The sequence below is a fragment of the Oscarella lobularis genome, chromosome 1 (genome assembly GCF_947507565.1).
Source record: "Oscarella lobularis chromosome 1, ooOscLobu1.1, whole genome shotgun sequence".
Classification (NCBI taxonomy): domain Eukaryota; kingdom Metazoa; phylum Porifera; class Homoscleromorpha; order Homosclerophorida; family Oscarellidae; genus Oscarella; species Oscarella lobularis.
Window position 1 is genome coordinate 3019096 of NC_089175.1, and position 10185 is coordinate 3029280.

General features: G+C 44.2%; 3 protein-coding genes and 1 long non-coding RNA gene across 4 annotated transcripts; all 4 read right to left on the bottom strand.

Moving 5' to 3' along the window:
- Positions 1 to 67: 67 nt before the first annotated feature.
- On the bottom strand, positions 68 to 3625 carry LOC136185055 (neural cell adhesion molecule 1-like). The gene is made up of 11 exons (XM_065972107.1): positions 3494 to 3625; positions 3089 to 3439; positions 2756 to 3031; positions 2440 to 2700; positions 2081 to 2386; positions 1734 to 2030; positions 1385 to 1681; positions 1275 to 1334; positions 1122 to 1226; positions 576 to 1069; positions 68 to 515 (listed from the first exon to the last, which is right to left on the bottom strand). The coding sequence occupies exons 1-10, from the start codon at positions 3567 to 3569 to the stop codon at positions 906 to 908; spliced, it is 2193 nt and encodes a 730-aa protein (XP_065828179.1). The 5' UTR covers positions 3570 to 3625; the 3' UTR covers positions 68 to 515; positions 576 to 905.
- Positions 3626 to 3789: 164 nt separating this feature from the next.
- LOC136185074 (receptor-type tyrosine-protein phosphatase F-like) lies at positions 3790 to 5592 on the bottom strand. The gene is made up of 7 exons (XM_065972129.1): positions 5299 to 5592; positions 4939 to 5241; positions 4610 to 4888; positions 4245 to 4559; positions 4139 to 4198; positions 3963 to 4076; positions 3790 to 3916 (listed from the first exon to the last, which is right to left on the bottom strand). Exons 1-7 carry the CDS (start codon positions 5558 to 5560, stop codon positions 3801 to 3803), a joined length of 1449 nt encoding a protein of 482 aa, XP_065828201.1. The 5' UTR covers positions 5561 to 5592; the 3' UTR covers positions 3790 to 3800.
- A 60-nt stretch (positions 5593 to 5652) lies between these two features.
- LOC136189703 (uncharacterized) lies at positions 5653 to 6443 on the bottom strand. Its single transcript, XR_010670430.1, has 3 exons — positions 6364 to 6443; positions 6002 to 6301; positions 5653 to 5948 (listed from the first exon to the last, which is right to left on the bottom strand). It is a non-coding gene; the product is annotated as an uncharacterized lncRNA (long non-coding RNA).
- A 530-nt stretch (positions 6444 to 6973) lies between these two features.
- On the bottom strand, positions 6974 to 9725 carry LOC136185065 (cell adhesion molecule DSCAM-like). Its single transcript, XM_065972117.1, has 10 exons — positions 9650 to 9725; positions 9302 to 9601; positions 8947 to 9243; positions 8604 to 8897; positions 8250 to 8552; positions 7914 to 8192; positions 7565 to 7858; positions 7455 to 7514; positions 7283 to 7396; positions 6974 to 7231 (listed from the first exon to the last, which is right to left on the bottom strand). The coding sequence occupies exons 1-10, from the start codon at positions 9711 to 9713 to the stop codon at positions 7116 to 7118; spliced, it is 2121 nt and encodes a 706-aa protein (XP_065828189.1). The 5' UTR covers positions 9714 to 9725; the 3' UTR covers positions 6974 to 7115.
- Between the last annotated feature and the right edge of the window lie 460 nt (positions 9726 to 10185).

Sequence of the window (10185 nt, forward strand, 5' to 3'; positions counted from 1 at the left end):
ATCACTACCACCTCTTGTTCTTGCTGCTCTTACCTCCTTGGTTCAAAACAAACACCGTGTTGTCAGTGATCGAACCGTCGCTCGTGTGTTGATCGACAGAGCCGTCTCGTGTTTAGTTCGTCCAACGATAAAGAGCCTGCATTGGCATGATGAAGACGACTACTTCTGTCCGATATCTTCGTGACAGTGAACTTGGAGGTAATGAGAGTTTTGTTGACGGTTCTCGTGCCACGTTATGCTCGACGGATCCTGCGTAGTACACACCACGTCGAAAGAACGACTCGGCGAGATGTACTCGATCGCTTGAGGTGACACGGTGAATACAGGCGCTACAAACACGAAGACATCTAAACCCAAAGACATGACTTACACAAATTTGCCTGAACGAGCGACTGTTGCGGTGAGCAGGAGCTCACAGAGAAAGCTGATTGTGTCTTGCCGCATCGGAGTGTCCAGACCCTGGTCCAGACGTCGTGCAGTGCCCGTAGATATTCTACTGTCTGTCATTAACGTCACTGTCAAAGGAATCAACGACAGTCTAGAAAGTACAATGTACAGATGTGATCAGGTACTACCGTTAATAAAATGTATTCAAACGTTAAGTTGTCATTCTTGGTACCTTTCATCACGTCAGAAACAGCTCCGTAGTAGAGATAGACCCGTGATTTTGTCATTGAGACAGTCTTGTCGCCAGCCGGGAAAATCAACTGCTTCATACCCAGCTTCTCCCGCTGATGATTTCCTCCTACAACGTGAATGGAGCGCGAACACTGGCGCGAAACGAACACGCTAAAGAAAAGATCGCAATTTCATCACTTTCTAGTCTTTTTTCAGTCTAAATTGCAACAGTTATATGACTCGGATATCTAGTCACTACGATGATTCTTTTGAGACGGATATTAGATTTAGAGATTTGCCGTGGTTTCATATCCACTATTAGAAGTCATACGAACCACCTTTCTTGTTTCGTAAAGACGAGAAGGCTTCATCTGAATGTTTTCCTCTGGCCGTGAGACATCGGGTTCTGCATAGACAGGAGATTCTTTTCCGTCAGTCTTTATATTGTCAACTAGGAAAAAAACATCTTTTCTGATCTATAGTTCGATAGTTATACCTATAACCTTTTATATCGCGATAAATGCAAACGTAAATGAAACTGACAAGGACAACGATCACTACGAGAGTGACCGGCACCACGATGGCTGTAATAATGCCAGCGGAGAAACCTGGTAAATAAAAGTAAACAACCAAAGTGGACATTTTTCTAAATATACTTTTATCTTCAGGAGCTGCTTCAGCCCAAGTTGGTGACGGGCTTTCAGAACCAGCTATTACTACACACATATACTAATAAATACTTTTCTTAGCAAGACCATTTATTTACTTGGAACAGCGAACGACATGCTATTTGACGCCACGCTTTCTGCTCCATCTTCGCTCACAGTAATGACGGTGACACTGTAAGTTCGACCAGCTTCAAGACTTGTCATGAAAAGGGTCACAGTGTCATTGTTCATGTCGAAGTGAGATTCCAGTTTCTGTATCGATTGCCTAGTTTTTAAAACTTTGAAATCTGTAATTCTGCCGCATCCATTGCTAGACGGTATGGCAAAAACAATTTGCATGTCCAAGCCGAACGAATGAGTCATATTAGCTTTGTTCAGAAAAGGTGGAAATGGCTCTAGAAATAACCAAAAATAATTACATACTAGTCAATTGAGAACTGCACTCACTACACGTTGTTTTAAACGTTGGTGAACATGGCTCACTAGTTCCTTTACTATTTGTAGCGATGAGCTGAAACTCGTATTCAACATTACTTTCCAAGCCGGTCACTTTCACTTGACCTCCCTGCTGTGTCACACCGTCTCCAATAGTAACAGGATAATTCTGAAACGAGCCGTTTCTTGTTCTGTAGCTTAGCGAATATGCTGTGATCTCTCTTCCTCCTGTGTCTTTCATTGTGAATTTGAATGTAATACTGGTCTCACTTGAAGCCACTAAATCACAATTAGTTGGCTGAGCTGGGGCTAAAAATAACCAATATCAGAGTAGAAGTACTATAGTCGGAGTGCCTAACCTCCAGGCACTCTGAGCGTTGTAAAACTAATCGTGTCTGACTGAGAGCTAGTTCCAGCGGCATTGATAGCGTACAGTTCACAGAAATACCGTACACCTGGGTAGAGACGGGTTATGTTGGCAGACGTTTGACTGTCGTCAGAAAGAAACGTTTCTTGACTTGGTGCGTACGGATGTGGCTTTCTATCAGAGCAGTTGAACGTCAGGAGAGTAATAGGCGAATCGCCGTTGAATCCTAGAACCCACGAATACGCTGCAGAGCGTTGACCAATCGATGCTAAAATCACTTTAGGTGCATCAGGAGGAGCTAACCGACATGATTTATTGACTTATTGTTATAAATACCTCTTCTATTCTTACCTTCGACAGTAATATAAAACGTTTCCCTATACGTTCCAATGATGTTGATTGCCGTCACGTTATATCTGCCTGCCATTGCTTTTCTAGCTTTTGCTTCTGTGTAGTATAGTACGTTGCTCTGTGACGTTGAATTGATGACTAAAGTGCCCTTGGTGAGAATAACGCTTGCTGGTGGCTGAGCATCCACAGATAAGAGAACTGTAAATGGAGCGCCGACTTGAAATCTGTAATCCGATACAGCGTACAGAAGAGTAGGAGCATCTATAGTTAGAAATTAGTCATCGTAATCAACACACAAGAAAAGGAGTTTGTATACAGTAAACTATGAGTGTCGTTGTCGCCATGACAAATCCAAAGATATTGCTCGCAGCACATCGAATCACCCCAGCATTGCTGCGACTGGCTTGTATGGACAACGTGCTGTAAAATCGAAAATTCGCAAAAAATGTCGATGCATCACTTCCGCGATTCCAAACGATTGGGCGAGGTTGTACTGGTGGAATGGAAGAATTATATGCGCAAGTAAAGTTAACCATTTCCCCTTCGATTGCCGTTACGTAAGGAGGAGGACGAAACGTCAGCTTTGGTACGACTACAGTCAAATGGAACCTCAGGCACTGTGTATCAGTAGCAGCACTTTCTGCCTTACCTCCCAACGCAAATCGAAACGCTCCGGTCGTCGCTCTTTCACCACGGTCACTGCTCACTGCGGCGCAAGTGAATGAAGGCCCTATGAGAGCGCTTCGCACTGCGAAGTTAGTGCCGCCGTCACCGACGCCTTTTGCGTATAGAACGCTTTTCCTGTCAGTTGTCTGCGTGATATTCAAGATGGCTGGCACAGCCGAACTCTTGGACAACCAAACGATGGTCGACCTTTCGTTTGTGGAACAGACAATGATCAGATCACTGTGACCATCTGGAGGAATAAAAATGTATCCTGGTAATCCGTCCCATACAGATGATACTCTGTGTGAAGGATCGTCTACAAACTCGAAAACGGCTAGAAAGACAGTGGTCCTAATTTCGACAGACGCTGACTACAGATCAGTCCTACCAAATAATACGCTAGGTTTCAACAGCAACATAACCATGCACAGAGACACTGACGAGAGCAGCCACGAGTTGACCATCGTTGATGTGTGGCGCAGGGCTGGTGTCAGTAGCTAACTTTAAGGATACATCTCTTAGCAACTCCTATAGGAAGAAAGAATTCGTGTCTAAGAATATTGCTAAAACAGGAACTATATCAAATTTATTTAACTTTATCCACTGAGTCGACATCCGTGAGGTCAAGTCTGTCCAGAACGGCCCGTTACAAGCGCTATTTATATACGTTAAATTTACTTGTGTACGAAAAATGTTCAAAGGCCTGCCACGCCATAAATACGTGACTTTGTCATTGAGACACTCTTGTCACCAGCCGGAAAATCAACTGCTTCGTATCCAGCTTCTCCTGCAGCCTGCTGACGATTGCCTTCTATAATGTGATGAATAGAGAGGTTTAAGACTTTTATCAGGCTGACCTAATGTTGTTGAAGACCTGCTACGGCACGACAAAACAACAATGACGATTACCAATGCCAAAATAACGACGCAAAGAACAGCAATAGCGGAAATGAAACCAGCGTGGCTGTGATCTAAGACAAAGAATGAAAGCAAAGAACAAAAAAAACAAAGATCTGTTCTAAGGCTGTTGTACCTTCTCTGCAAATTTCAGGTACCTCTGTTGTTGGATTATCAACTGGACCTGGGGTAGGTTCTGAAACGCATTTTATTTCACTGTTGTAGGGTCAATTCAAAATTACCCTGTGTGGATTGAAGCAAAACAGCAGCTGACCGTTGACTCTCATCGTTGCCATTCTTAGCAGCAATAGTCAGTTCATAGTCCCCATCAGTCAGTTCATAGTCCCCATCAGTCATAAGATCTTGCTCAAAAGTGATTGTCACAATGTTGTCTTGTCGCTCTCCTCGCACAGTTGCCCAGATGGTGTCCCCGTTTCTGATAACATAGGTGTTGTTTGAATTGCACGGACCAGTCCTCGCATCCGTGAACGTTATAGTCACCGTTCCCTGATTATCTATCATAGCGTTTGCATCAGTCACGTTCAAAATATCAGGAACTAGAACAAACCAATACGTGGTGTCACAATTGTTACACTATTTTTCCTACCACAGGTTGTGCGCTGAGTAAGTTCATTTGACACGGCTTCTCCAAGAGAATTGCTCACTCTGATTTGTACTTTGTACTCCGTATCGGGTTCTAGTCCTGCCACAACAGTGCTCCCCTGATGGGTCTGCGCGTCATAGGAATGAGTAGCCTTGTCAGCTGATACTCCAATTATGGTGAAAGTCAGGGGACCTGAACTGCCAGAAAATTCCACGCACCAACTTAACGTAAATCCAATGTCAATCACGTTGCTGACTTCTGAAATTTGAATAGGACCCGGTTCTGAAATCAAACAGCCATGTAGTTAATATATGCGCGAGCCACGTTCCTACTTCCTGGTCTTGTTGAGACATCTGTTGATGTGTTCACGTCAAACGCTCCGTTGTTTGCACCAACTGTACACGTGTAATCAGCGCTTCGACCCGACACATTTACGCAGAAAACTTTTCTGCTGCTATTCACTGTTCTGAAATTGGTAACTGGAACTAGTGAATTGAATTCAGCATAGTTGCATGCTGATTTTGATTTGCATGAGACGATGAAGTTGCTGATTGGTGAACGACCAAGAAATCCTGATGACCAGCAAAAAACATCAACTGCATCAAATGCAACAATGGTTGGAGCCTCAGGAGGAACTAAATGAGGTACGTCATCACACTGACAGCAAACAATGTACTGTACTAAACACTCACAAAGTACAACCAGCTCTTGTTCTGAACTTCGTCCACTGCCCACGGTATTATCAGCTTCACATACGTACTTTCCTTCCGTTTCATGTGATCCCGTTATCACGTAGCTCCACTCTATTATAGTCTCCGTTTGTGTGTTTGATGGAGCTTTAGTGGGAGAATTCTCTGGTATCACTACACCATTCCTGAATAAGGAATGCACAGTCGCCACAGGAAAGGAGTCAGAACGACACGTGACTGTAACTGAGCTTCCTTTCTTCACCATCAATGATGGGGTGAAGCTAACGGTGACAGTCGGCTTATCTAGAATAATGCGTAATCCGCAAGATAAAAATAGACGTACAGATATCACTCACATAGTACGGTAACAACTGCTGAAGCTGAAACGCTTCCAAATTCGTTTCTCACGTAGCACGTATATGTTCCTGCATCATTCCTTTGTATGTTTGATAGCACAAGAGTATTGACCGCGCTTCCAGTAGTGTTTGAGTTTCTCCCCACATCAATTCTTTGAGTGATTCCCTTTGCTGTGAATTTCCAAAATATGTCTCCGACCGGTTGTATTCCCATAGCAAAGGAACATGTTAGCGGGACGTTGTTTCCCTCAATGCCTTCTGTCGGATTTGTAGGAGAAGTGCCAATTGCGGGTGCAGCTGAACAGAGTAAACAGCTACTCACTACCTTCTCTCGTTCCTTCTGCTCTTACCTCCTTGTGTCAAAGTAAACACAGTGCTGTCAGTGAACGAACTGTCGCTCGTGTTTGTTGCTCGACAGAACCGTTTCGCGTTGAGTTCATTCAATGTCAAAGTGCCTGCATTGGCAAGATGAAGACGACTGCTTCTGTCCGAGATCGTCGTGACGGTGAACTTGGACGTAATGAGAGTTTTGTTGACGTCGTTCTCGTGCCACGTTATCGTCGACGGATCCCGCGTAGTACACACCGCGTCGACGGAACCACTCGGCGAAATGTACTCGAATATTTCAGGTGACACGGAAAATACCGGCGCTAAATCAGAAAAGACATCTAAACCATCTACCGGTATGTCTAAACCAAAGGAGACGGCCTACCTGAACGAACGAGTGCCGCGGTGAGCAGGAGCTCACAGAAAGGAGCGATCGTCCCTGGCCACATCATCGGAGTGGAGGTCCGGACGTTTTGCTGCAGTCCCCGTATTCTACTTGTCAAATTGTGGTGCTGTTCATTTTTATCTCCCAAGTCTTTTTCCCAACCGTCTTAATTAAATAGCGGAGAAAAGAATCTCAATTTCATTTCCGCGTCATCGCGTGCCGTTCTGACGGAAGACCGAAGTCGGTGAGGTGTAGTGAATTCTCTCCTTAATTAATATTTAAATTCCATGAAACAGACTACGTCATAGAGGCATTAAATAAAACGGAAAGAAGTAGAATATTTTATACGTATAAATAATACAGTAGGCGCCAGAGTAGGCACGGCTGATTGTACAGTACTTGTAATAATTATGTTTATTTGAACTTTCATATTCCCCAAACAACAATCAGATCACCATGACAATCTGAAGAAACAGAACGTATTCCTCCTCAAATTTCTGGCTAAACTAAAGCAGCTAGAAAGTACAGTGGTTCTAATTTGACAAGCTGACTCAGACTGGTAGGCCTATCAAATAATACGCTAGGTTCTAGCAAAATAGCCACCTACGTATAACAGGAATTAATCAAATTTATTTACTTTTGGACTTGCTGCCCTTGGTGTAGTTTTCATCACGTCGGAAGCAGCTAGTTACAAGCGCTATACAGATCAATCTTACTCATGCTCCATAGAGAAGTTGAACATGTAAAATTGCTCAAAGGCCAGCCATGCCATAGACCCGTGATTTTGTCATTGAGACACTCTTGTTGCCAGCAGGAAAATCAACAGCTTCGTACTCAGCTTCCCCTGCAGCTTGCTGATGATTTCCTCCTGCAATGTAACGAATAGGTACAAGTATTCACAAATTTATATCAGACTAACTTGATTTGACCGTTGACGACCTGCGACAGGACAAAACAATGATGATGATTGTCAGTGTCATAATAACGACGCAAAGAACGGCAATAGCGGAAATAAAACCAGCGTGACTGTGATCTAAGACAATAAGCCAAATACAACAACAAAGCGAAGATCCGTTATAAGGCCATGGTACCTTCTCTACAAGACTGAGGTTCATCTGTTGTTGGATTATCAACCGGACGTTTGGCAGGTTCTAAATTTTGAATGTGTTTCACTGGCGCGTTGGAGCGGATTCAAACTCACCCTGTGAGAACTGAAGTGAAACAGCAGCCGACCGTTGACTCTCATACTTGCCATTCATAGCAGCAATAGTCAGCTCGTAGTCCTGATCGGGCAAAATTTCTCCCTCAAAAGTGATTGTCACAGTGTTGTCTTGTCGCTCTACTCCTACAGTTTCCCATATGGTGTCTCCGTTTCTGATAACGTAATCGTTGTTTGAATTGCATGGACCAGTCCTCGTATCCGTAAACGTTATAGTTCCCCTCCCCTGATTGTCTATCACAGCGTTTGCATCAGCCACGTTCAAAACGTCTGGAACTAGAACACGCTAATAATTGTGGTGCTACAACAATTGTTACACTAGTCCTCTTACAACAGGTTGTGTGTGGAGTCTTTTGATTAGACACCGCTTCTCCAAGAGCATTGCTCACTCGAATTTGTACTGGGTACGTTGCATTGGGTTCTTGTCCTGTCACAACAGTGCTCCCCTGTTGGGTCTGCGCGTTATATGAATGAGTAGCCTTGTCAGCTGATACTCCAATTATGGTGTAAGTCAGAGGATCTGAATTGCCAGAAAATTCCACACACCACTTTAGAGTGAATCCAGTGTTAATCACGTTTGTGATTTCTGAAATTTGAACAGGACCAGGCTCTAATAGAATTGAATGACCCCAGGTAATACATTATATGCGTGAGCGAACGTTCCTACTTCCTGGTCTTGTTGACACATTTGTTGCTGTGTTCACATCAAATGCTCCATTGTTTGCGTTGATGGTGCACGTGTAGTCAGCGCTTGAACCCGACACGTTTGCGCAGAAAACGTTTGTAATGTTATTCACTGTTGTGAAATTGGTAGCTGGAACTACTGAATTGAATTCAGCATTGTTGCATTCCGATTTTGACTTGCATGAGACGCCAACGTTGCTGATTGGTGGACGACCAAGGAATCCAGCTAACCAGCAAAAAACATCAACTGCATCAAATGGAACAACAGTTGGAGCCTCAGGAGGAACTAAAATAACGTACATCATCACACTGGTAGCAAAATACGGTAATCACTTACGAAGTACAACCAGCTCTTGTTCTGGACTTCGTCCACTGCCCACTGTATTATTAGCTTCACATACATACTTGCCTCCCGTTTCATTTGATGCAATAATGTCATAACTCCACTCTATTACAGTTTCTGTTGGTGGAGCTTTAGTTGGAGAGTTCCCTGGTATCATGACACCATTTCTGAATAGGGAACGCACAGTCGCCACAGGAAATGAGTCAGAATGGCACGTGACAGTAATTGGGCTCCCTTTCTTTACCACTGATGACGACGGAGTGAAGGTAATGTTGACGCTTGGTTTATCTAGAGCAAACGTGGTTCAGGAGTTAGAAATATAGACAATAATACTCACATGACACGGTAACAACTGCAGAAGCTGAAACGCTTCCAAATTCATTTCTCACGTAGCACGTATATGTTCCTGCATCGTTCCTTTGTATGTTTGATAGCAAAAGAGTATTGATCGTGCTTCCAGTAGTGTTTGAGTCTCTCCCAGCATCAATTTGTTGAGCGGTTCCTTTTGCTGTGAATTTCCAAAATATTTCTCCGACCGGTTGTATTCCCATAGCAAAGGAGCATGTTAGCGGGACGTCGTTTCCCTCAATGCCTTCTGTCGGATTTGTGGGAGAAGCGCCAATTGTGGGTGCAGCTGAACAGAGTACACAGCTACTCACTACCTCCTCTCGTTCCTTCTCAGAAGCTCTTACCTCCTTGTGTCAAAGTAAACACAGTGCTGTCAGTGATCGAACCGTCGCTCGTGTTTGTTGCTCGACAGAACCATTTCGCGTTGAGTTCATTCAATGTCAAAGCGCCTGCATTGGCAAGATGAAGACGACTGCTTCTGTCCGAGATCGTCGTGACGGTGAACTTGGACGTAATGAGAATTTTGTTGACGTCGTTCTCGTGCCACGTTATCGTCGACGGATCCCGCGTAGTACACACCACGTCGACGGAACCACTCGGCGAAATGTACTCGAACATTTGAGGTGACTCGGTGAATACTGGCGCTGAAAACACCTAAATTAGAACCTGACCTTGAGCGTACATCATCTCACATGAACTTATAGTTGCGGTGAGTAGGAGTTCACAGAAAACGATAATTGTGTCTTGCCACATCATTAGAGTGGAATCCGGACGTGACTAAAGCTAATTGCAACTGCGCAGGCGCAATCGTCTGTAGCACAAGGCCTCGGGAAATTACGCAGGACTGTTGCCATTTCACGACCATGGCGTCGAAATCGGTTGCTTTTCTACTCTTACTTTTACATGCTATGCGTATTTTAGGAGCATGTAAGAAAATACGGCGCTGTGCAATTCGAATTGGCGGAACAACCGTCACGTTTCTCTTTGTCTTTTAGCGCCAGTATTCACCGAGTCACCTCAAATGTTCGAGTACATTTCGCCGAGTGGTTCCGTCGACGTGGTGTGTACTACGCAGAATCCGTCAAACATAACGTGGCACGAGAACGACGTCAACAAAACTCTCATTACCTCCAAGTTCACCGTCACGACGATCTCGGACAGAAGCAGTCGTCTTCATCTTGCCAATGCAGGCACTTTGACATTGAATGAACTCAACGCGAAACGGTTC